General features: G+C 38.0%; 1 protein-coding gene across 5 annotated transcripts in view; it reads right to left on the bottom strand.

Moving 5' to 3' along the window:
• The window catches only part of MAEA (macrophage erythroblast attacher, E3 ubiquitin ligase), a 55,037-nt gene that overhangs the window by 22,929 nt on the left and 4,428 nt on the right, over nt 1-27,680 (bottom strand). For 4 of the 5 annotated variants that reach the window (XM_074865550.1, XM_074865549.1, XM_074865551.1 and 1 more), the window contains exons 2-3: nt 14,781-14,963; nt 10,957-11,160 (exon numbers count right to left, since the gene is read on the bottom strand). In XM_074865550.1, coding sequence (XP_074721651.1) covers nt 10,957-11,160; nt 14,781-14,963 — 387 coding nt within the window. Of the gene's footprint in view, nt 1-10,956; nt 11,161-14,780; nt 14,964-24,120; nt 24,219-27,680 lie in introns of all 5 variants that reach the window. The other variant, XM_074865552.1, reaches the window with a different exon arrangement.

Here is a 27,680-nt window from a genome sequence, read left to right as displayed (position 1 = left end):
AACTTTTTTTTTTTTAAAAAGTGAAACATCTTTACACCTCAAGCAAACTAAAATTTTTTGTGAAACTAATGAATTATTGTAATTTAAGCAGTCATAAAAGATAGCAATGTGTAGATTAGTATGAGAGGTATAGTTTCTGTTTCACAGCAGGTAAACATTTGAAATTCACTACAAATAGTTTTTAAAGAGTCAGTAATTATTTTATCTCTAATAGATAAAATAAGTGTTTTCATTAGTCCATTCCCAAATATAAAAAAACCCTCTTCAATATGCAGTTTCAGATCTAGCCATGTGGCTCTAAATTCACCAAGAAGATCGCTCATACTTTTCAGCACCACATACAACAAAAGAGCAACTATGGATTTGATTCTATGTAAGAAAGGACTTTCTAAAGTAGCAATATAGCTTTTCATTTCTGAAGTAGCAATATAGGTTTTGCTGGAAATTTATGTGGTGTTCATGTGAGGGTTTTAATTTATATAGAATTTTTTGAATTGGAACAATCGGGTAAAGTCATTCCTCTCCATCAGCCTCCACTCTGCGCATGAGTTGGAAGTACTTCTATTTTATGACATCTCCAGCCACAAGTCTGGAAAGCTGTCAGAAGGAATGCATGAGAAATGTTCATGTGAATTATAAGGGATTTTATGTATTAAAACACAGAAAGTTTCACATATGAAATCTGAAGCTTTAACAAGGCTGAAAACCAAACAGAAATGAGTACTAAAACACACAAAACTAGGTATTTTCAAATCCCCTATGAGCTATTATCAAAACAAGATAATTCATCAAAAAAAGTTAGGTGTAAGACAAGGAAAAAAAAAAGATTTGTTTGAGGTGGAAAAAGTAGCATTTTGTAGAGAAGACTGGGTCCTTGGTGGAAAAAAACAACAATTATAAAATAGGCTATTTGTTGTATAAAGTAGGTGATTCATAATACTGTAAGATGCTGCTTATGTATTTTTTCAAGATGCAAATTTTTTATTTTTAATTGCCTACTAGCATCTATACAAAATTGAAAATATGCTAGTATGCCTCAAGCTATCAGTGGCTTGTTGCCATGAGTATGTACCAATGACAGTTTTAATAAGATTGACTATCTATCTATACATATTACATGCGTAAGAGCTTCATATTAAAAAAGGCTTTGCTGATGCACTTCAGCATTCAGTAGTACAGTAAGCATTCATTTAAAGTACTTGTAGATGAAATACAATAAACACTTACTTAGACCACTCTAAAACAACAACTTCAAAAAAGCTGTCTTAAGTTTTCAATGACTATTCACATTTGAACTACACACCCTCAACTTGCAACATAAACTTCAATATAATTTAGGTCTATAAAACTGAAATAGAAATGCAACAATGAACAGTTACAAACAAAAAGGTCAAATCAGTCTCCTATATTAATTTTTATTAAAGTTTCCTCTGTGATGGATACACAGCAAATCCAGGCATCATCTAGATGCCATGATCATCGTTGCACAACTTGGGAACAAGGCAGACACAAGGGGCTACAAGGTAGAAAACAGAACCATCTGGGGAAGAAGAAAGAGGTATGCATACTTCTGAAGTGCAGAAACAGTGAAAAAGACATCAGTTGGCAGGAGCAGGAAGGCTGGAACACACCACAGTAACATTGCCTACATGAAAACATGCAGAAAGAAAAAAAAGTGGGACACTGCAGTAAGTTTTGATGGCAGTAACATGAATTGAGTCCGCCACCCAGTTTGTCTGCCCCTGTACAAGATGAGGAATAAAAGGCTGCTGGTTACAACAGTGCCTTCAAAGTCAATGCAGAGGATGTATAAACTACATTGAGACCAAAGGGAAACACAAATTATTAAGAAAACAATGGCATAGGTGGTGACAATAGAGCAACATCACAGTTACTGAAGATTGGTTAAAATGAGGCACAAATTAACAGTAAGAGGCCTCCTTACTCTCTGTTCATGAAATAACGTTGCCTGAAGTTCATTAAGCTACTATTAAGTGTTATAATGCTACACACATTAACAGGATTACAGAGAAAATAAACAAGGGTAATTGACAGAATGTCCTACTCAAAAGCCAGCTGCAGAGCTAGTTGTTAGAAAAAAAGCAAAGACAGACAGCCAAACCACAGATTCATCAACAGAAGAGCCAGAAAAGTTTTTGTCTACAAAATAAACACAGTAACCCATGGTGTACAATCGAGCTTTCACATGCAAGCAGCTTCCATGACCTGTGTATAGGAGAGACCTTTTAATTTTACCTGGTTATTTTTAAAGGACCCAGTAACTTACATTGATTATCTGTGAGAAGATTATTGCCTTTATCTAAAATTAGAAGATATTGGTACTTCTGGTAATTGGTTCTAGCAATTAAATCATGTTCTAACCATGTGTCTGATTTCAAACTTCTCATTTTTCTCACTTCTGATTCTGTTTACTGTTTCTTCCCTAAGCCTTTCTGCACTAGATTATGAAGTTCCTTGGTATATGAAGTTCAACAAAGCCAAGTGCAAGGTCCTGCGTGTAGGCTGAGGCAATCCCAAGCACAAATACAGGCTGGGTAAAGAATGGATTGAGAGCAGCCCCAGGAAGAACTTAGGGGTGTTGGTTAACAAGAAGCTCAACATCACTCTGCAATGTGCGCTTGCATCCCAGAAAGCCAACCATATCCTGGGCTGCATCGAGAAGTGTGGCCAGCAGGTCGAGGGAGGGGATTCTCCCCCTCTACTCTGCTCTCCTAAGACTCCACCTGCAGTGCTGTGTCCAGCTCTGGAGTGCCCAGTGTAAGAAGGACATGGACCTGTTGGAATGAGTCCAGAGGAAGCCACAAAGATGATCAGGGGGCTGGAGCACCTCCCCTGTGAGGACAGGCTTAGAGAGTTGGGGTTGTTCAGCCTGGAGAAAAGAAGGCTCTGGGGAGACCTTATAATGGCCTTCCAGTACTTAAAGGGGGCTACAGGAAAGATGGGGAGGGACTCTTGATCAGGGGTGTAGGGATAAGACGAGGGGTAACGGTTTTAAACTGAAAGAGGGTAAATTTAGATTAGATATAAGGAAGAAATTATTTATTGTGAGGGTGGTGAGACACTGGCACAGGTTGCCCAGAGAAGCTGTGGCTGCCCCCTCCCTGGCAGTGTTCAAGGCCAGGTTGGACGGGGCTTTGAGCAACCTGGTCTAGTGGAAGGTGTCCCTGCCCATGGCAGGGGAGTGGGAACTAGATGATCTTTAAGGTCCCTTGAACCCAAACCATTCCATGATTCCATGATATGACTTCTACTCTCATACCTAGCAAAAGCACCCACCCCAGCGATTTTCCAGTTATCTTCTCTGCAGTTTTTCCAACAGCTTTCCTATGGTGTGGTCACTGAAACTATAGATCTGGCATTGACTGTTCAAGCCAAATAGGAGATGTTTTGTCTGCCTACTTTTGCTCATGCACATAAGCCGTTTTGTTAGAGCCTCACAGTTGCAGCTAGCACTTAGTATGGTTATTAGCAAGCTGTTTTTCCAATGCATCCTCTACTCCTGCCTCAGCAATTTTTGTAGCTCAGCAAATGGCTGCACCTTATCCAGCAGCACATTATACCACACTAAGTACAGTAATAAATGACTATGCTAGAGTAGTGCGACAAAGCCTCTAAAGCTTAGGATGCATCATTGGGCAGAAAAAAAAAGCTTCTAGTCTGAGCTCTACCATGGCCATTTTCTATCATAGCCTCTTCTACTAGAGGAAAGGCAACTAAATCCTTTGCCAGTTGAGTATGAGCCCTGCAGCTTTTGTCCACGCAGGATCAGTCTGTATTATCAGCTATACACATTCTGCAACAAAAAGTTAACTCCTTTCATTTAGTACAGTAATAAGAGAAAGCATTATACTCTGAAGGAATGTCTGGCAGGAAGAATGTGCAGTAAGAAAAATCTCAGTGGCATAAATGAATCCAAACCTCTTCTATATCTAGGCAATCTCCACGTGATAACACCATTCTCCCTTTAGGTAAAATTTCAATTCCAGAATCTTTCTTCAATCCCTAGCCTTCCAAACTAAGTATTTTGTAATAAATTAGCTCTGTTATGATACACTATAGGTAACCCATTTTGTCTAGAAGGACTGACAAGAAAATAGACATTCAACATTACAGCACACTTCATGCTGTTGGCTTTTGAAGTGTCAAATGATTTGTAATGAGGAAGTTTGTTATTCTGCATCGATCTTGACTGTTTCACATTTACATAACTCTAATTCCCAAAGATGCTCGAGACAAACTGCAGACATAAGGCTGTTCAGGAATTACAGCACTTTGAAATTCAGATGAACACACCCAGACATTCATTACACCAATCTGGTAAAAGCTGCCATGCCTACCCTAAGAACAGCCAAAACACATTTAAAGGAGTTTGAGTTGCTCATCTATAGCCTAGTACTTCAAGGTAACTCAACACAGGCACAAGTTAACATCCTGGCACCTTTAAATAAGTCATGCCAGTTCAGGAGCTCTTCCATATGTAGTTTTCTCAAACATCTCTAGTGTGGGAACACCAAGTCATAGGAGAGGGACACAATAAATAGCTCCAGACAAAAGACACCTTTTGCCATTCAGCATGCATTTAGAAAGTCAGCTTGTCTATGTTCTGCATGACAGAGAAGGAAATAATACAGTCAAGCATTATGCTGAATATTATTTACCTATTAAAAATTTAAGTGTTATGAAAATAAACTTGTTTTGATGACTTAATTTAATACATATTTGTATGCTTGCCTACAAGCCATTCTTGGACTACATGTCTTAACAAGAAAGATTTCTAAGGGTACAGTGGTATGATTGTTAAGAGAAGTACTTATTCAGCTTTCACCTTTAACATCATATGCCTTCCCTCACTCAAGTTTTTCTAAACATTCATATGAATTTCTTACTGAAGCAATCACATATTACTGACATCCATCCTGTTCAAGTATGAAAAGTTTACTCATCCAAACTGTATTATGTTGTTTATCTGTTATGACTATTTTAGATTTAAGTTTCACTCTAGATTTAAGTTTTCACTCCTCATTCCCCCAACCATGCAAATTAAATCGAAATACCCATTTCAGGCCTTTGGGGAGAAGACGGATAGAACACAGCTCTATCAAAGCACATGCTTATTTTTTCCATGCATATATATGGTAACACTATCAGTCTGCTATGGTGATAGTCTATTAATTCATGAAGTAGAATGCAGCTCTAGCAGTGCTAAAAGACTCAGTGGAGCACAGATCAGTCTCCAGAAACACAGAAGTGATATCCTACCTGCACTCTCCTCCTGATGTGCAGATATGCCTGCAGTTGTGGACATTCACTGACCACAGAATGCCTTTATCCTGCACATCCCTCAGAGCAAGAATACCAGCTACACAGGCATAAGAAACTTTCAGTCCAGTGGGACAGGCAAAGACAATCAGCTTCTTAAATAGGAAGCTTTCCTTAAAATCCAGGCAGCTATGGATTCAACACGATCTGCTCTCCTCTGTCAGTAACAAGGAGGTAAGCTTTAGCAAGACCTAAACAAACCTAAGCCTATCACATTTTGATCACAACAGTATTCTCAGAGAGCATTTTTTCATTCACTTTTTGAGTTAAGACCTAATACCATTCCTGTTTGTGATGCCCAAATGTGCTGGTCATATTCAACTTTTTTTTTTTTTAAAGAGAGAGAGTGTCATTGGTAGGAGCAGGATTCAGGGAAAGGCTGACCTCAAAAATGGCAGCTTCAGTGAGATTTTGCCCTATAACATACAGAAAGAAACCATTCAGCAGTTCTCTACCAAGGTCTCCGGTGAAGGATCCATTTCACAGTGTTGAGGAACACTGATAAAGCAAGAAAAGAACTTTTAACTTTGGGGTTGAAAAAAGAAACAACAATATAGAATAGAACAAAGAAGAGTTCAGATGCTTGGTTAAAACCCATGCAGTTTGACTTGAAGTCAAGCTTCTCTTATTCCAAAGGACGTAAAAATGTTGTTAGGGAAAATCATGAAATAAGAGAACGGAACACACCTGAATTTGTTGCAGGTATCTTTCCAAATACTCAGGCTAATCCATCCAAAATGGTTTCCAAATTGTGAAAACTGAAGTTGCCTTTATGCAGTAGGAAAAAGGAAGAATTGGGCCCAACTGGAGAGAGGGGAAAACTGAGCATATTCATCTTTTTCAGTGACTACTATTCCTGGCATTTATACTACTCAAAATTTATTTTTAAAAATAGATTTACTGTACCAGTTTAAAAGATAATGTAATATTTTCAGAATGGCTTTGCAGTATTTGCCCTGTTTTGATATTCTCCAGGGAATAACCGTTACCACAGATTTAGCAGTTCTGCTCAAGAAGGAAAACACTGACAAAAACTGAAGATCTGAATTTCCACTTCAAGGAAACCTATCTTTTTAGGACTGCTGTCAATTGGTTTAATACTGCTTGAAGTGTCAAGAAAGCCCTTCTAATACAGCTCAATGTTTACAATGATCATATGCTGAGACAAAACTTTTAAAGTCAATGGAATACTGAAGTTTTTTTTCCCCCCAACTCTCAAAAGCAAAAAGCACACTGCAGTATTAATGCAAATGGCTAGTTAAGTATCTTTGAAGGATGATGTACCTACTTAATTACTGATCTAAGAACATTAATTTGCAAAACTTTGGCATGCGTAATCCATGATGCAAGGTCAAGTCAACTACTTTTAAGCTATTTAAGTTATTTCAACTCAAGCATTCTCTTATACCTGCAACCTTACAGTGCTACTGCCCAGCCTCCCCAGGGGTGTAGCAGTTCTTCTGTCCCTCAGTCCTTTATAGATTTCTAAATCACTTGCTCCCTGCTCTAACACACAGACACTTGGTTTAAATTTATTCTATTCTTCACAAAAAAAACCCATTGCCACTTACACAACTTCTGTACAGCATGAGCATTAAGGCAAGGACATACATTGTTTTACTAAAATAAACTACGCAAAGAAAGTAAGAGGGTTTACACCCTTTAAGAGAGACTGGCAGCTTCAGAATCTGGGTTTGTTTTCAACCATATAGGCAAAAGTCACTATGGCTATTACAAAATTAAGCAAAGAACATAAGGACACTTACATGTTTTTTCTTGCTAGAAAAAGGAAGGGCTAGAAAAAGCATGAAATTTAAGAAAAACAACCACCCCTAGGAACAGCAAACAAACCTCTACATACCTAACCTAATTATAAAACTTACCTACAAACAGCAAACAACTTCCTACTGAAATACCACATTTCCAAAACTAGATTTGCCTATCAACTGATGGCACAGAAATGTGACAGCATTTAATGCAGCAGAACATGGAACAGCAAAGTTTAACTTAACAGACAACCCTGCCAGCTAGCTGAATATATGAATCCGCAGATGAAAATAAACATTTTTCTATATTGGTGTTGCATTCCAAGGTCATAATAGAGTCAAAATAAGATCATTATTAAGTGTAACAAGCTGATACTGATGAGCTTCATTTATATGCAATAACAAAAACTTAACATCTAGCTTATATCTTCAACCCAAACTGTTTTTCACATCATTAAGAGAGCCAGAAGATATCAAGAAAAAGAGTCCACAATAGAATCCCCTCCCCCCCATATTTACTTTGGCACAAACATGACATTTGTGTCCTTGACTGTCAGCTCTTATTTTAATATTACTCACATTTTGGTTTACTTTCCCAAGCAGCATTACTTTTCTTTAAAGACATATCACACACATAACATGTTTGCAGTTTATTTCTTATACTGCCATATAACATCATGCTTTATATATGCCACATGCCAGCAGTTATTCCTGACTTGAGTTCCTAACTAATATTTAACATTCCCTATAATTTTTCACATCCAGCATTTCTTTCAATAGCTGTTTACTTCCTAGTTTACATCCACAACTTTTAATTGCTTGTCTTCCATGACAAGGATTCAAGAAGATAACTCCTATGAAGGTAGCTAATTTAGAAAGCAGACTAGAATTTGTCACAGCCCATCAATAATTGTTAGAATTGGACACTATGGTGCATAGTCAATCTGAGCAAACTGTATGCTGTGTATTATTGGTAAACAGATGAATGATTTAATGCTTTTGGTCACTGAAACAGAATGCTTTCTAAACTGTTTCAACTGATGAAGTACTTCAGCAGCTCTGCAGGTCTCTTAGCGTTCAGAAGCCACGCGAGGAACTTCAAACAAGCAGGTTGAGACTTGCTCTCAAGACTGGTCTAACAGCTACTGAAAGATGCTTAATCTAGGATCCACAAGCTACAGCTGAAATGGAAAGAGCCATTTCCTCCAGCCTTTTCAAATAGTGGCAAAGGGCGCTTTTAGCCATTTGGCCTGCAATCGTAGAAACAATCACAGAATGGTTCAGATTTGGACCTCTGGAGGTTGTGTAGCCCCCTTGCTCAAAGCAGGGTCATCTACAACAGGCTACTTAGGACCTTGCCCAGTCCAATCTGGGTTTGAACATTTCAAATTACAGGGAGATTCCACTCCCCAGTGTGTCTGCTGGGGAGCCCAGAACTAGACACAGCACTCCAGATGGGTCTAACCAGTGTTAAGCAGAGAGGCTGGATCCCCACCCTTCCCCTGCTGCTGATGCTCATCCCAGTGCAACGCAGAGAGCTGTTGAGTCTTCTTTGCCACAAGAGCACATTGCTGGGTCATGCTCAACTTGTCTACCAGCCTCACCTCTGGCTGGTGGACAAGTTGGGCAAAAACCCCCTTTTTTCAGGTTCTTACTTAGGGTATAGTGCCTACCCAATGGTAACACTATTGTCTTGGTACAGATAAAAAAAAATACTAGGTAATAGACATTACAAAGTTCACTATACAGCAATGTGCTTCTGAACCCTGCAGTGGTGGAAACATTTATCAAAATTAGAGTTGAGACTACAGTAAACAAAGATTACCTTGGATGAGAAGAATACCATGCTATATTGTAATCTCTACAGTAATGTTACATTAGTTACATTACTAGAGAACATCTCAACGCTCGTATCTTCCAGTAAGAAAGGAACAAAAAGAAACAGACAAGTTGCTGTCTTAAACCAGCAAACCCACAAATTCTGTATAATGATCAAGTCTCAGTATCTTACCATTTTAAAAGCCTTTCACAATGCATAAGACCATAGAGTAAGAAAGAGTACAATGTTAAGAGGCTGAGGGAAGACTATCCTCAATTAGCCAAAATGTGAACTTTAATGTCAAGTAAAAAGCATAATTTTAGCAAACTAGAAGAAATATGGCCTCAGCACATTCAACATGTGCAACTGTTCTGTGTTATTCAAGTTACTTTGATGTTATGCAAATAAAAATATTTAGGCTTGAAGGCAGAAGTTCAATAAGCTTATTTAAAACTTTTTTTTTAAAAAAACACAAGAGTTTCTATTCAGCAAACAGAATGAAAAGCTTTAAAGCTTCACAATTGCAACACTTTGTACCACACAGTCTTGCAGTGTATCATGACGGACTTCCATGCTCATGTCTAAACGAAAGCTTGAGCATTACTTAATCAGGCATAATAGAACTTGCTATAAAACTGAAAACATTTCCACGGTGGTTTTTCAGCAGACCTAGTAGGTACAGTAACATGATGATTCAGCAGGAGATGAGCTCCTGCTCAAAACAGAGGAAAATATCTACCAAAAGTGGAAGAGCTGCTGACCATTCAGCTGCAGTTATCCCAGAATAATTGGGTTTTTTTTAGTGAGGCATAGCAGCCTCTTCAGTGAATTTCTCCAGGACTATTTCCTATTAATAGTTTGTAACCTGCCTACCCTCTCCCTTCCATTCAACCTCTACTTGCCATTTCCTTTTTGGTATTTACCAAATTCACTGCTGGTTGAACAGGGTCAGACTGGTAAAGCAGCCAAGGAGTAACAGAGACATGTGACAGATATGCTCATTGTACAAGACAAAGAAGAGATGCATATGCTGTAATCTGACACCAGTAACAAAAATCTCTTCCCCTCAACTAGCTCCGAGATGCGTTCAGCTATGTCACCTAAGACAGGCAAAGTACCTAAATCATACAATACAACTAAACTCTCAGCATTTTACAGGAGAAAGATTTTAACCAGAAGGGTTGCATACCTTCTGGAATCGGAAATCTCAAAAGAACTTCAGATTCAAGAATCACTGAGGATCAAATAGCAAAAGCTACCTAAATTTAGAAAAACATGATTTCTCTAAATAAACAGCAAGTCCTTAAAGAATCAGTTTTAATGTCCTTGTGGCTGTCAGAAGACCACAGTGTGGATTCACTGCTTTGCATAAAGAAGGTGCACAAGCTCCAAACACTTCAGAAACAAAACCAACTAGGTAACCAGTGAAAAGGAAAGCGACAACCACAGAATGGTAAAGGGCAAAGTAAGCAAAACAGCAAGAAGTTTCTATGGACCATGCAAGATATACTGGCTACTAGAAAACCCAAATTGTATTAAGATTTATTTTCAAAAGTATAAGCCAGCGTTCCTCTTGATGCATTAAACAGTAGGATGATACAATACAATAAAACAGTTGCTCCTGCAATCAGCATATGCTGCTCTGCTCAGTCTGGTCACCTACACATATCATCTAAGTGTGGCTAGACAGATGGGAAGCTCCACCAACTGCTTCATCAGCAGCCTAAAAAGGCCTCTAACAAGCAATTCCATATGACATTCGAGAATTATTTTAAGTTTTAATAGGGCAAGGTGTTTATCTAAAAGCATTTGATTTGTGACTAAAAGATATGCCTTCAGTTTTGACTTAATACATTAAAATGAAATTTATGTTAAGGAGAACAGACCTAAAAAGATTAACAGATAAACATTAGTAATAAAGGCACATTAATACACAAAAATAGCTGCTACAGGACTAAAGCAGCTTGTTCTCATTTGCCAACCTCCTCTTCACTACCATTTTGTTAGTAACTAGTGCACATTGCTACCAACCTCAATACCACTTTGTCTCGCTAATTTTACAGCTGTATTGTAGTAGCCACAGCGTAAAAGATGTTCCACCATCATACGATCCATACGTTTCTTCTTCCACATGTTTGCAGCAGCTGGCTGGTCACTACTATGTTCTTTCAGATGTTCAATCCTACGTTTGCAGAGTTTTGCACTTTCATCTTCAGCCTGGATTGATTCAACTGCCTAAGAAGTAAAAGTTAACAGGAATAATTAAGAGCTATACATTTTCAATTTGCTTTTAAAGCAAAATACAGTAAGAATTGTTTGTAAACATTCTTTACATATTATACAATTACTCCCAATATCCCTTCTTTAATTTAGAAAGACATTTCCTATGGCAGTGTGTAAGTTTGCGTGACTGGTCCAGTTCTGAGATATTCTCATATATAAGTTTTGACTTCCTTGATATTATGAGTATTTGCATTTTTCTGCAGTTAGTCCAAAACCAGAAACATCAGTATCACGTACAGCAGCAACTGCTGTAATAGTCTACAAAGAATTTTGTGAAGCTTTGCAGTCACGTGGTCCAAACAGTTGAAAAATCATGAATTTCCACCTCTAACCTATGCATGGCTTCTTCCTCAAGCAGCTGTCCTACTGAATTAGCTCTACTGAGAAGTGACGTAGAGTAAACCCACATTACTTCTAATACACTGGAGTCTTTTTAATCAGTCATGCAATAATGAAAATTATATAAACATTTGGCCTCTTGGCACCTTTAATTCAAGGATCTTAGAGTAGTTTTCCGAAAACTATCAGTTTTGTTAAACTAGTATTGTTTTACTTACCTCTGCTACTCTAGAAACATGGATCTACTGTTAGGAACCTTACTTAGGAAAATAAATTTGTCCAGAGGAAGCAGAACGACTTTTTTAAACCAACATACTGACAAGCCCAGTGCAAAACACACACCCCAAAATATCTCCAGAACATTTTGAAGTCAAAAACCAAACACTCAGGTCATACTTACTTTCCTTCCACCTTAAAGTTATATGGCTGACAATTGGGCTGCAGGTTTTACCAGGCAACTTTATTACAGACATACCATAATTCAAAGCTAGCAGACTCAGCACACAGCATGTGACAATTGTGGGTCAGGCCAGGCTACAGAACACAAGAAAGCTTGCAGTACTTTTATGTGCTTGGTAAGGTAAAAGCAAACTAGAAGACCGTGGAGGCTTAGCACCTTCCCCATCTGTGATATATCACTAGTGATGCAATTTCGGGTTGGGCTGCCTTATTTGTGGTGACTTTAAACTTGCTGGTATGTTTCTGAATAACTGCACAGCTACGGCAACAGGAAAGTCCGTGCAGGCTTGCCAACTAAGCACAGACCAAATAACCTGGCTGGCTTTTGGCAGCCCACTTTGCATTCCATGCTGGCACAGCTACCTTCCCAGTACTCAACCTATTCAGGCTACAGTATCGTCCTTGGATAATACTCTGGATAATTTCCAGCTTTGGAAACACAGGTTGGTTCTAATTGCTTTTACCACGCATGCTCATTTACAGACTTCTTCTGGAAGAATCGATATTTGAAAAGCAGTGAAATAAATGCAAACTTGCGCAAGAAAAGCCTACCAAGCATTTGTCCCAATTAAGCCTGACTCTGATCTGGCCCTTGATACCAAATTCAAGTACTTAAAACCCTAGTCACTATACAAGATAGTCTTTTACTAAAATTCATGTAAACATCTATAGTCTGTGTTACTTTTATTACTGAAGTCTGAGTTACTTAATTACTGAATTTAGCTTTATTGTGTAACATATGGCTTGGATATCAGTATTTTGTTTAAGTTACAAACTGAGTCTCTTATTCAGGAAGCAAACACTAACTCAAGCCAAAACTCCCTTTCACTTGTTAGATGTCTGCGGTATTATCAGACATGAAGGCAACCTTGAGAATTATTCTGAACACAACTAGGAGAATTTAAGGCAGCCAGGCACAAAGGTTGAGCCCCTTCTCATTCCAAAGGGCTCTCCTTATATGGTTTTGTATCTGCACTAATACATCTCTTGCTGGCTTTTTGATCCTTCTAGTGCATTCTGAAAAGCTACAGATCCTTTCAAAACACTCTGAAGCAAGTCTATCTGGACTTGCCCTGCTGGACATCAATAGAACTTGAGGGAACAAGCATATTAAACAGGATACAAAAGGGAAAACACAAAGGCCTAGGTTTCCCCAGGATCATTTTCAGAACCCAAGAAACCTGCTGTGTTGAAAAGCTCTTTTTTTAAAGATCGAGTAAGGTGTTAAATAAAGGAACCATCTAATTCTATTAGGGCCATCTCAGCAGTTCATCAGATCCTTGTCTAAACACAGGAGGAAACAGATCCCACATGGGTCCAATGGCCCTAAAGAAAACAATCATTTTGCTCGGGGCAGAGATTATGGAGAAGACAGTTGGAGTTGAGGGTTTGGAGCAGAAACAAGACCTTTGTATTTCAGAACTTTTACTGTTAAACAGATTTTTTGCCGTTTGTTCTTTCTGGGCGACTGTAAGATTCCCCACAGTCTTTCAGGCAGTCAAAAACAAATGAGCAATTACACTAAAATGGAGCCTTGCACCCAAAACATTCAGCAATGCCTTCAGACACACCCCCGCAGTCAGCAAAGATTTAACAAGTAAATAACTTACTCCTCCACATCATTACTACACACCTACAAGTAAAATCTAACACCTCTTTCAGAAATAGCAGTAATTTCGTTCTGTAAGTAACAGAGAAGTGAAGAAAACATATCCTTCAAGACCTCTAAATCTCACAAACCGAAGATGAAAACAGCAATTAGATTTATGAAGTCTTTTGCAGAACAGCTTTTCAACACCTAGCTAACCTGTTCAAGCAGAAAACCCCAAATCAACATACATGACAGTGTTATTTTCATGTTACGAACCTCCAAGGTATTTTGACGCTTCACTTAATATAGTCTCAAGATTTATATCTGTTGGTTATTTCATTTAAGTTTTAATGAAATGACTCTGCTACCATTTGTTTCATCTATTTATTTTTGGAGAAGTACTGTTCTAAAGCCAGGCGACAAAGCTATTTTCATTTTTCTGCAAGATTTGTTTCAGGTAAGTGTTCTGATGAGTCTCAGGATGAGTAATATTCCCATCCAAAATAAGGATGGCTTATACTACATAGTTTATGTTTTTACCTCATTCTTTTTAGAAAGATGTGGTAAAGGCATGAAAGTTCAGCTGTATTTTATGCAAGCGTTCAAACTTAACACCTAGAAGCAGGTTATCTGGCTAAACGTATTTTCAAACGATTTTAGTAATATGCCCTAGGAACCTTCCAAAATTCAAGTAGCAAGTAACAATTGAGGACAACTTGCACTTTCTTCTGCAAAGAAGCCTCAACACTGCATAGAACTACCCCCGCCCCAGGTTTTAAAACATCTTTCAGACTCATCTTCCACCTGTTTTTGCTCAAGTGATCAATTAATGCAACTGCACAAACATTTCCATTAGACAAGCAGGAATTGATACAAATCAAGTCATTGTGCTACCATTTCTTTTCTGTGGGTAGAGAAATTCTCTTTCAGGACTATAAATACATATTAATTTTACCTCTCAACAGAGGTTTGTTATATTTAGTCATGGAACACCAAATCATGTTTCATAAGCCCAGTGACACAAGATACAGTAAGTTTGGTGTTTTGTTGCACATTCCAAGGCCTCTGTTTACAGTGCCAGCAATACTTAAAGTTTGAAAAGAAAATCCAAGCAAACAGCATTGGAGAAAACTACTTCTGTTAACTTTGTAGGACAAGGCAATCAAAGTGGAACAGCGCTCACCTTTCGTTTCAGAACACTGAGTTTTTCAACTACTCCATCCAGGAGACTAACAACTGAATCCACAGCAGGACAACTGCTCAGCGTCTTCTCCAGCTCTGCCACAACCATTGTAACGTGGCTAGTCTCTCGATCAATGTTCTTCTGTGCGGCTCGAAACCGTTTGTTCAGCGTTTCATATGGCACCTAAACGAGAAATACCAAGTCATTAGAATTTCTATATTAAAAAAGTCAGGTCTTCTAGAGTGTAGAGAGACTGATGATTTTTATCTGATGCAGTCAGAACACCACCCAGGTTGCAGGACACTAGAGGTCATTAATTGAACCTGAGTTATCATATCAAAGCCCTTATTTAAGCTCTCTCAGCAAGGAGCCAACGCTTCAAAGATTATGAGAAAACAGTTGACAGGAAATAAAGCTGACAGATTCTTTTCTGATACCAATTTCACTTATCCTGCTTTGACTGTAGCAAGCACTGATGGAAACAGTTCAGGAGAACAGAAAGCAAAGACAAATGTGTCTCTAAAAAAGGAAAGCTACAAGTTAAGTACCAGTAAGAGATCACCCTTCAGAACATGGCCTTTTAAGTTTACATTTCTTTCCTTCAGGAATTCATAAAAGAGAAAGTTACCTCTGAGAAAGCATGTATAATGCATATTGACTACTGAAAAATTTATATGCAGTACACCCATGGTTATTCAGGGTGCCTAATAGCTCTCCTACCTACTTCTGCCCATGAAGGACTACTTTTTAATATTAATTCCAGTAGGACTATAATGAATGCTAAGAGAAATACCATGTAGGTTTTCTTTTAGTGAAAAAAGCCTACACTGTATGACTAAGTTTGTTAAATTCCTTTAAAGCTCCATTCCTTGGCTTAGAGACTAACCAGTCTTGGAGGTCTCCTGTCCTACTTATCCCATGCCTTTATGGGACAGCCATATCAAAACTGCTCCTGATGGCCATTAAGGACACATATATGGGAGTAACCTACACAGGGTCAAATTTTAGGGTACTGAATTATTTGGGGAAAGCTTACAGTAAATGTTAAGCTGTTCCCATCATGTTGCTTCCACTACTGTGACAGCATAAGCAATTTAGCCAGGAAGTTCTATCACTTCACGGAAACAGGAATTTTAGAACTAAAATCATTCCAGTGTTATACATTTAATTCATCCATGTCTTATCTTGAAAAAGTCCATGAGAAATTCTTTCAGGTAGTTATGATAATCTTGATTGCTTTTCCATTAATCAAAGGCATAATTTAGCTAGCAATCAGATTACACATATTAAAAGTAAAACAGGAAATGCAAATCAGTATTCTGTTTGGTACATACCACGTATATGTTTGATTACAAATTTTTCAAGTATATCACTTCTAATCAATTATATCAAGATTGCCTCCATCTTCTTCCTTCTAATCATTTGCATGCAAGAAAGTATCCCTAGGGTCCACTCTTCTTTTGAGAGAGTTTACTACATAACCATTGCAATTCACAATTTGAGATGCACTGAGAAACAGTTTAGGTTCAGAGTAAGGAAGATGAGCCAAAGTACTTGCTTTCCAAGACTTCATATGACCTACAATAGGTTGTTCTTATTTGTAGAAGTGGTATAACACAAGGATATTCCTGATCAGATATGAAAGGGCTCCTCTTCCTCTCAGAAAGGCTGAATGATCTATTTAATGGTTTTTGGCATCTCAAACTAAGACAAACAAATGACAAAACAGGCCTTTACCACAGGAAGTATCAAGCTAAAACAATTATTTTCCTTATGCATCCTCCCCTAAAATCCCAGCACCCCCCCTCCCCAAAACTCAAACCACATAAAACATAATTAATATACTTCAACACCTACTTAATTGTCTATATAACCATCTTCTATTCCATCTTTAGCTCTTACTTCTCTTCTCCATGTTCACAAAAAAAGATAAAAGGTTTTAAAACCCCACAGACAGAATAGGTGTTTTGGAGGGCCATTATTTTGACATCTCATGCTTTTGAACATGGAAGCTTGTTTCCAACTCCAAGACTTGATGTCAGATAGCATTAAGACAACTTCTTCCCTTTTCTTTTTCCCCCCACTGCATTTTTCTTACTATTCACTGAAAAACATGCTTCCTTCAGTTACTTGCCTTTACTGAATTTAATTTCTGCAAGTACTCTGCTAATCAGCTTTCCACACCACACTGAAAAGCTACATCAATCAAGACTTTGAGAGTCCACTACTGATTTGAGGTATCTGACTACAAAAAGTGGTTTTGTTAAATTTTGAGCAGACAGTTGAACTGGGCACACAGATCTAGTCAGTGTGGAAAAAAAAAAATCTAGCCTTAATCTCCCCTTTCCCTAGTTTCTTATCTGCACACAAGAGCAATAAAAGTTCCTGTTTCCCATGCTCTGCCCCTTTAGCGTGCAAATTTCTGGCACAGTCTGCATTCATATGACATTTAGAACAATTGGACTTTCAATTTCAGCTGGCATCATTATATATAATTTATAATGTGTCTAGGTGCAATAGGTTTTTGAATTTTTTTTTTATCTTTAGGGGTTTTTTTCCTGTGTGGAAGAGGCTAGGAGTGAACTGTTTTACTATATACTCTGACAGTAAATAAAAATAAATACATTAGTGTACCATAACAAGGGAAGTGACTTTAAAGATACAATGAAATTATTTGCACAACTGAACTGCCAGTAAATACTCTTTACCAGAGTTTCTCATAATTTGCATGGGCACTTGTTTCTTACTATAGAGCCAGCAGTTTGTAGAGAATATCTGCAAACAGTATCTAGGCACAGCTCTTACACTTATTTTACAGGACTAGATTCTACAAATGCCAAAATTTAGAAATTGCAACCCCTACAATTCCCTACTGAAAAAGCATCTTATTTAGACTCTGCATCTTGATCCACTGGTTCTTTTGTTACTCTTATAGCTCCTATATTCCAAAAGACTCCGTTTCCCAGCACAGGTTTGCTATTTACCACACAACTCTTCAAAAGTTACAGGCACTGGACCAGTAAGTTTATTTTTTTTCTCCAATAATGAAAGTAAATGGAAGGAGAACATAAAACAATGCTCTGGAAAATGCAATTCTAAAAATTCTTAATTATGATTCACTTATAACTATGGTACCTGAAAATTTAAAACAGTGAACACCAAACTTTTTGGACCAAGAGACAGCTGCAAAATTGACATATCATTAGCTGCCACAAGCCTATTAAAGACTTTCAATTTTTACTGCTAGTACCATTCTGTGACCAAACCTGGATTATACAGTTATTCTTCCAGAAGAGTGACCTTAAGGTAAAAAAAGGATAACCAGCTACGAAACACTGAAAAAATTTGAAATAAAGCTGCAAGAATGAGCAGAGCGTATTCTATAAAAGCGCAATACCAACTTGTCCTACTCATTAGAGCTTGAAAAACCACACCTCAGTTGGCTCATACCATCAGCATACAAGAGGATACAAAGGAGATGTAAAATATTAGTGGGCAGCACTAAATAGATCCTGCTTCTTTTGTTCATCTGCTTCCACAGCTGCAAACACATTATTCAACTTACTCATGTACTAAACCAGGTCAAACTTAAACCTAATGAAAAGTAATTTGACTTAAGTTAGAATGGCCTACACAAGGGATAAAATTACAGTAACACAAGTTTTTCCAAAGTCAAAATTTTGCTACTGTGATGTGAAGGAAAGTCTGCTTGGTTGGAGGCTTCTGCAAGTGTGGCACGACTGTTTCCAGGTGGTAAGTGCCAACAGAGAGGCAGACAACTGAATAACCTGATCCAAGTATTTTCTTCATTTCAGGAGTTACTTTGCTCTGGTTTTAGAAAGACAGATAACTCTGGTGTGCTCTCCTAGAATATGCACCAAAAACCTCTAGCTGTGGAGACAAGACTTAGGAGAGGATCCTTCTGGGTCTTAAAGCTTGAACTAGTGGAAGAGGAAGAAGGACTGCCAGGAGAGGTATACCTTGGTTGTTCACTCGAGTGAAGGTAGTAGAGAACAGCAGAGCTAAGAATGTCAGAGGCAGCTTTTAAGCGTATATTTAGGAACTCAACTGTGACGTGAACTATCTGGCCTTCAGCTCACAGTCTTCCTTCAGCCCATGAATGCAAATAAGGTACCAAGGGAAGACCGACTAGTTCTAAAATCATGACGTAAAACTGTTTAAACTGTGCAACTGTAGGTAATATTAACTTTAATAAACAACAAATATAACTTGAAATACTGTTAAAACTAGTGAATTTTAATACTATATTCCCATTAATATAAATTTTTCAATAAGCCATTCATTTACTAGGTGATATAATTTTCTTGATTTTTACGAATACATGGTAAAACTAGAAAAAAACCAGCAAGTATTAAATGCTTGCTAACCATCAGGGTACAATACATGCAAACTGTATATACTTCAAGTGTTTATTATCAGTCTAAAAAAACATAAATAATATCAAGTTAAACCAGTCAGTCCTGTACACAGCATCCCCCAGTGCATATCTACCTTTGTTTTTACATTAATTATCAACATTTTAATGAGATTAACTCTTCCCTTCTTAAGGTTTTCTAAATATATCTATGCACACATACACTTCGTAATCCATCCATAAATCGAATATATAGAAACAGACTGCCGTTAAGTACTCTCATCTCAGCCCATGCTTTTCTCTACAGGTTCAGAGAAAACTGGCTTTAAAAGATGGGAAAGCAGAACACAAATTATTCTCCCCTCATAGAAGTTCATTATAGTAATCAAAGCTTAAAAAGCTTCAATACCTCAATGATAACCAGACTGGACTTCTTATGCTAGTTTTAGCACCTTGAATTCCACTAAGCAGCTTAGTGGCATCTTGAGAATGTAGCAAAGTTTTAGCCTCATTTCACACTCGCAGCTTCCATGACACAGTCACTCACTAAGCACCTGGGGTTTCCAAACAAAGTGAAGACATACACTGTTGAAGGGCACTCTGCTTGGGAGAAAGTACAAGCTAGCAAGAAATATGAATTCTTTTGTTAGATCTTCTTTGCAGAGGTGTTACAGTCCTCCAGCCATGATGGAGGAAAAGCACTGAGAGTCACAGCTAGAAATCCAGCACTCATTACCATCATGGCCAACATATGCATTCACTTTATTCAAGTAGAGTTCAAAGTAATAAGAATTTTAATTACAATAGCTTTATAGACAGATGAGCAGCATAAGGAAGATGAAGAAAAGCATCTACAGAACTGAGTTTGTGAACTAGCAAGAAAGGACAAGACAAAGTCTCAGTTCTAAATGCCTTCTTTGTCTTTACTGTAAGGTCTTCTCCTAAGCCTTCCTGATCGTGTATAAGCAACTGTGTCTGGGGAGAGAGGTACTATTTGCATGAGAAGTCTAAAGCAAGCTGAAGATACACACATACACGGGACCAGAAGGAAGGGAGCTCACCGATGACACTGTAAAGCTGCTATCATGTCTGAAATGTCAATGGTGAACAAGGGAAGTCCTCAATGACTGAAAAGGGCAAGTTTCCTCCTCTCTTCCGAAAAGGGAACCTGGAAGATCATGGAAACTGTAGGCTGGTCTGCCTCATCTCAGTTCTTGGGAAAGTTATGGGGGGTGGGGGTGGAAAAAATCAGATGGAATCCATTTCCAAGCTCATAAGGGTGACTGGGAACAGCCAGCCTAGATTTGCCACAAGCAAATCAAACTTGACAACACCGTTCGCCTTCAGTGCTGAAGTGACTACCTCTGAATGACAGGAGTACGCTGACAGTCTTTCATGCTAAGTTTAGCGAGGTTTTTGACACTGTCTCCCACAGCACCCTTGTAGCCAAACTGGGGACACGTGGACTGAATGTCTGGAATACAACATGGGTTAGGGACTGACTGAACAGCCAGGCTCAAAGAATAATGGTCAATGGTTCAAAAGGTACCTGGTGGCCAATTACAAATACTGCCTGACTCCCAAGGAGTGTTATTCGCTCCAACATACATGTTGTCTTCAACCGTCTGCACCATGGAACAGTATATACAGCAGTAAGAAAGCCCGCAAGGGACAACAAATTGTCCTTGATAATGCTGGGGGCAGAGCTGCTATTCAGAAGAAATGACAAGCTGGAGAAATACATGAAGAACTTTGACAAATGCAATCAAGGCAGAAACCAGAGCCCTACACCTGGCACAAAACCACTCCATCCATTAGCACAGGCCGTGGAATAACTGGCTAGGACCACTTGCACAGAAAAAGACATAGAAGTTCTGATGGACAGCAGGGTGGACATGAATCAGCAACAAACTCTTGTGGCAATGAAAGTTAACCACATACCAGGCTGCATTAGCAAGATTAAAGGCAGTGGGTTGAAAGGAATGATTGTTCTTTATGCTCAGCACTCATGCAGACTCATCTGGAATACCAAGACCGGTTTTCAGGTCACTTCCCCCTGCTGCCAATGAAGAGACATTGACAGACTGGAAAGAGTCCAGAAGGCTGCCACAACAATGGTTGGTTGGTTGGAAGATCCAAAATCCAAAGAGAGGCTGAGAGGGGCAGGCTCATTGCACTTGCAGAAGAGAAGGCTACAGGGAGTTGGGAGTGGCACAATCTGATAGAAGTCTTCCACTACCTAAAGGTGAAGGTCATAGATAAGAGCTAGCTAGACATTTCTCAGAGTAACAGAGCAAAAAGGAAGGAGGCAGAGTTGACAACTGGCAGCAAGGAAAACTGCAGCTGGACACAAGGAAAAATGTATTTTAACCAGGAGAGTTGGTAAGCATTGGAACAGCAGCCCAGAAAGGTGGTGGAATCTCCACCCTTGGAAACCTTTAGAAGTAGGCAGGACCCTGAGTTACTCAAGTTAGCTTTGACGTTAGCCTGAATTCAAGCACAAGCCTGAACTACACTGTCTGCAGAGGTCCTTTCCTATCTTAATTTTATGATTTCATCTAGAAAGACTGGATCATAGATCCCCATTGCTGATTTAGACACCAAATTCATCTCCATATGAAGATATGAATGGCCATATCAGGTAAGACCAGAAGTCCCCCCTCTGTCACTATCCTTTCTCTGACAACATCCAGAAAGTGGATGGCACTTGAAAAAAAGCAAGAACATAAAGTTACTAATCCCAAATAGTCTCTCTGGGCTTCCTGAGCCACAGGTGGGAGTTTTATAGTAGAAACGCCACAGGGTGTTTCTCATCCATGAACTCTGCTGGTTGCCGTTGACCTGTAGAGTTTTAGCACTGCAACATCCTGTGGTGAGACATTTCACAGCCTCATGCACTGTGAATAAACACTCCTTGGTTTTGACTTGTCAACCTCTAGCCTAATTCGAAACCCTTTTGTTCTTGTTTTGGAAGAAAAAAAGGGAACATTCACACTCTCCTATGCCTCTCATGTCTCTTGAGATTGAAGAGGCTCTTTCTAAACCATTCTTTGAAGACAGTCATTACATATCTCTAATCCTTCTTGTCCTTCTGTAGACATTTTACAGTTCTACATCCTTTATCAGGATGATGGAAGGGAGAAAGTAAGAGTAACTCATACTACTTGAGAAGAAACTATGAATTTTCATTGCTACATAATGAGGTTCTCTATTCTTCCTTTTTCAACACTTTTGTCCTAAGTTAGTCAACATTAACCCAATCATTCCCAGAAAACATTCACTATAACCCCAAGATCCCACTGAGTAATGATGATAATTTCTGACTTGGTTATCGTGTATGTAAGACTAGGATTGCTTTTCTTTCCACCATACCTAAAAGTTGTATCACACTACACTTATCTGTATTGAATTTCATCTATTTTAATACCCATTCAGTCTCTCATTCTTCTCTAATGCTTCATACTTGGGTTGAACCTGTAATACCTTGATTATCTTAGTATCATCAAGGAAACTGAAGTCATCTCAGCACTCACTCTCTCTTCCCAGCTGTTCAAACAGCTAAGTACCAGCAGTACTGGCAGAGATGCCAGCAGAACCCTAACACTAACTTCTTCCATTACAGAGGTTGATTACTAAATCTTGATTTTTTTTTTTTTTCCTTCCTTATCTCGCCCAGTTACCTATCCACATAAGGACTTTTGTCTTCTTTCTTTCAAGAGTTCCTGGTAAGGGATATCTTCAAAAAAGCATTCAGTAACATGAATAAACTATCAACCAAATCCAACACCACTCCACCACTTTTTTTTTTTAAATACAGAAACCACTTTGTCTTTCTTCATCAGCTATCCAGAAAAATCCTCAGACTACTTCTGCATTTATCAGAGAATTTCCAGAGAATTAAGGGGAGGACTGGACACCGAAGAAAGGGGATTTCCCCCTAAGACAAATAAGCTTATTTATAAGAAGTGTTACATAGTGCATTTCTACTCTTTTAGAGGTGTAGGATGTTAGGCCAAAGTGTAATGGTTACTGCGTGAAAATTCAAATACCAGATGCTGCCCACAAGTTTTCTTAACTGGTACACAGTAATACTGAAAGACTGAATTGCACATGTTTCTTTCATACTTGAAAGTGAAAAATTAAAGCCTTTCTCCTCCCACAAGTCTTTAGCCTTACACTAGACTTTTAGCACACCCTTTCTCAAACTGACCTGGTCACATCCTACAATATAGGCTAGATTTCTTCTTCACTCACGCAAATTCAAGCCTAAAGAATTTCAAATAAAAATGGAAACTAAAACCCAATCTCTTTCACATCACATCAGTCAAAAAGAGTTTCTATCCCACAGTGACTGCATGTAGGAAACTAGTTCAGATGTACAGAAAGAAACAGAAAGTTTGTATAGCTATCATTTGGTTGTTGAAAATTATAGAGTAAGAGCAATACTTCAACAAAGTCATCACAGTTGAAGGAAGAATTATTTGGTGATGAAAGTAAGACCATTAATCATTTTCCAGCCTCCTGTTATCAGGAATTTTCAAAGGTTTATTTTCTAAAAATTGATTTTCACAGAAAACAGCATAGACAACAGAAACAAACATCTTTTACATAGGTTTGCAATTCTGTAAAAGAACATCCAATTTCCTCCTGTATTTGGGAGAAAGAAGTTAATCAGGTCTAGCTTGACATCAGTACCAACTCATATACAACTTTTAACTATATATCCTGACTTTACTGATGTCACTGTGAATCATTCTTCTTTAATGTTACAGTCTCCTAGCCACTCCCTGCCATATAAAGTGCAAATTTTTTTAAACAGAAATACCTACACTGTGTATCTTTTCAAATTAACTGGATCATGGGCAGGAGGGATATGAAATGGATTTAAAAAAAATATTTTCAGGTGCATGAAGTCAGCTAACCAGTGAGAAAAAAAAAGTTTCAAGAAAAATAAAAGTGTCCTACCAGATTAGGTGGGGGGAACCATTACAGAACTATGCTCTCCTTTCAAGGGTCAGAAAAAGGATGTGCTTCCTCTCCTCAATTGTGTTAGCTTATAACACCTGAAAAGTACCAGACATTCATATGAATTTACAGGTCTCCAAGATGAAGTCTCCATTTGAAGACTTTGAGGCTTTTTCAAATGCCTTATATTGTGCTCTTAAATGAAATTAAGCCTAGCGACAGATAGGTAGGGAAAAGAAAGTAAGAAGTGCAGTGATGAAACTGCCTTTCAAAAAAATAAAAGCAAAGACAACTTAGTTCTAATAAGCAAAAGGAAAGAGGAAGTATGGGAATATGGAAGAAAAATTAAGCATCTTCTAAATAGTTTTAATACACAGTGTCAAGAGAAAAGGTAAACCCTGCAAGAAACACCTTTGAGCATTAAGCCATTTCCTTGAGACTAAATTACATCACTATACTCACCTTCAACAAAACAGAAAAGTACAGGACATCTATTATATATGATGCCATTTGACATATGAGGCAGGGTACAATAAACTATTGCAAATTTCCCCTCAAACCAATAACAATTAAGCATTTTCATATAGAATTACTGAAATTCTGTATTTTTATACACTGCATTTCTTCCTCCAGAACTCTTGGATTATTTCAGAACTGAGTCAGCACCATTATTTGTCACTGAACTCATCCAAAATGTAAATTATATTACCACTTATTCACAGAATGAATTCTTCTGATGTGTAGCTCTTATCAATCCCTTGAAATAGTATTATTTTTTCCTTGTTCTAGGCAAAATCAGAGAAGTAAAAGAAAGTTAAAATAAAGGAGTAGTAGTATATTTCAGGAACGAGAGGCTTAGAATAATGGCTAGATTTAGGTTTAATTAGGTATAAGCATTAATATAAATTCTTGAAGAGATACAGATCAAAACAGACAAAATAATTTCATAAGTCTAAATGCAGTTGCAGACTGTTTGGATTTTTCAAAAATAAATCTTTTAAAAAAACATTTCAATGTTTTTCAAGTGTAAAGCCTAGTAGTTTCCCTTAGTTAAAAACATGTCAGTTTTACAACTCAGGAATGCAGTACTTCACATTCTAGAGCAGCTGTGTCTAGAAAGAAAATATGATTATAATATTCAAAGATGCTACTTCAATACAAGAGAGAATTAGAAGCAAAAATTCTTGGACTATCCATCTGCTACACACATACTTACTCAATAGAAGAAATTATAATCCTACAAAATATTATCCTTTTACACAAACTGCTAGTAACTTATAACTGAATACATTATGAACTTTTGAACAAGGTTTTTAACAACAAAATTAAGTGTTTTACAAAGACTGTCTTTGTTTTATAAAACTGTCTTGCATCCTTACATAAGCAAGTTGACAGCCATTTTAGAGTCCTGTCTAGAGCCACACCAGGGACATCACCTACCAGTCATTTTAAACACACATGTTTATAGCTGCCATCTTGGACTCATGCTTCAGAATAAATTTCTTCATTTTTCTCCTTCTAGTAGAAATATTTGAGTACTAACAAAAACCTAAGCATTCCTCCCTGTCCAACACAGTGGTTGAGTTGCTAAGCCAAGGTCATACAGCAGGTTTGTGTCCTGAGCAAGTCCTTTCATTTATTTTGATCCTTCTTTGTTCTCCAAATATTTGCTCATTTTAATCACAGTATCACCTCTTTAAATGAAAGAGGTCATCGCCCTCCTGTGTGTTTGCACAGTCCAGACACCATGATACTGGCTGGAGCCTTTAGGCTAGAGATCCCATTTCCAATCAGATTGTTCTGAAAATAACCTATTCCAGCTGAAGTGGCAGCATTTCTCCTAAGACAAATAATTAAGGATTACTGATTCAGCAGACCTGTATCAGAATATATGAATGACCAAAGTTGTACTCAATATATTTTATTTTAGTTCTCACTAGTTTACAACTCAAGGTAATCCACAGAGCACTCAAAAAAAGCTGAGGTGACTCAAAAGTAGGTTGTGAAGTAGTTAAATTACTGGCTATCAAAATAAAGATAAAAAGAACTGGCTTTACTTAAATAAGCAATAATGTATTGTAAGTAGTTATGTAATATAGCGTATTTCACATTCTGGGTTAGCAAATACTTCCTATATAGTGTATCTTCAGACTGTAAGCTATGGGAGGCCAAGTGAACAATGAAGGCAGTTTAAGTTTACAAGGACTGATGGATTTTGCCAGCATGCTCTTAGAGTAAATACCCATCTGCCAAAACAGTATTCTCCTAAATCTGTGGGCCCAAAAGGTACATGATTATGCTGATTAATATAGGAACTATTGAACTGAAAGACCGTGGGAAGAGGTTTAGAGAGGTAAGAAAAATTGACAGTGTGTGGTCCATAACATCCAGTAAGAGCTCCACTCCTATCACAGTCAGTTGCGAAGCATTTTCTTCCTATTACAATATCCAGCAAATGTTTGAAGCTCATTTTTACTCCTGTTCCTCAGCTCTTGAAAAGCATTCACTATGCAAAGAATCAAAGATTCCACAGATATTCTTGCTTTATGTCAACATTTAAAGACCTCAACATGTTAGATACCATACAAACATATTATTTCTATACCAGAAAACATACACAAACCAAACTCACAAGATCACAGGGCACCGTCCTGTGAAAACACTACAAAACAAGTACACTGCAACTGTGAATTGCAACATCAGATAAGTATTCACTTTGAAGATACTAACAAGAGGTCTTCTGTAAAATGTTTGAGAGTATTTTTCTTCGAAGTATTTTCCTACAGGCACAATGGAGTACTGATAAGCAACATCTCTAGCTCATGGCCACACTGTTACTTATTGCCTTTTACTGTGTTTTCTTCCTTCATTAATCACTTATTTTAAATGAGTTTTATAGGGAGTGGGCAGGGGTGGAAGAGACCAATTCCCCCAGGAGCCAACTCCTACTTTAGCTGCTTCCCAATGTCAAACTTCTTCTAAAGTCCCCCAGTATCAGATTTTTCTTAAAACACAGCAGCACACAGAGCCCAGCACAGAAGAACAGCAGCAGTACAAAAGATGTCATGCTTGTTTGCTGACACAATGTGTCAAAACAGGAAGTGCATTATTCAGCGACACCCGAAAGCTCGGTATGGACCTCCAATGCACGCTCACTCCATGAGTCAGAGCATCCAGTCTGAAGATTGATTTAGTGTGAGATACGAGCGTTCACACCGAGTTAGTACAGAGCTGACTTACTAATACCCATGTTCAGCTTGTTGTGTCAACCTTCTACTTGTAAAGCACTTTACAAATCAGGTAACGAGCTAGAAGTGCCATATATATATTTTTTTTTTTGTACACTGATGTACTGACAGTGCATTAGATGTTACAAGTTCTGTTACTTCCATCCTCAAGTTCTCCCCAAACCACTTTCACTGAACAACTTTTGCTGCTATATGTTCAAAGTTTTGTCAAAAGTACTCTGCAGCTCATAATACCAAGTACAAAGCTATGTTCAAAAAGAACAATTTAGTGAAGCTTATGAACAGGGTAAAAATAAAGCAGTGCAAGCAATC

Source organism: Strix uralensis, chromosome 4, assembly GCF_047716275.1.
Source record: "Strix uralensis isolate ZFMK-TIS-50842 chromosome 4, bStrUra1, whole genome shotgun sequence".
Taxonomy (NCBI): Eukaryota; Metazoa; Chordata; class Aves; order Strigiformes; family Strigidae; genus Strix; species Strix uralensis.
The sequence above is the reverse complement of the archived record's forward strand: the minus strand, read 5'-3'. Positions and strand labels throughout refer to the sequence as shown.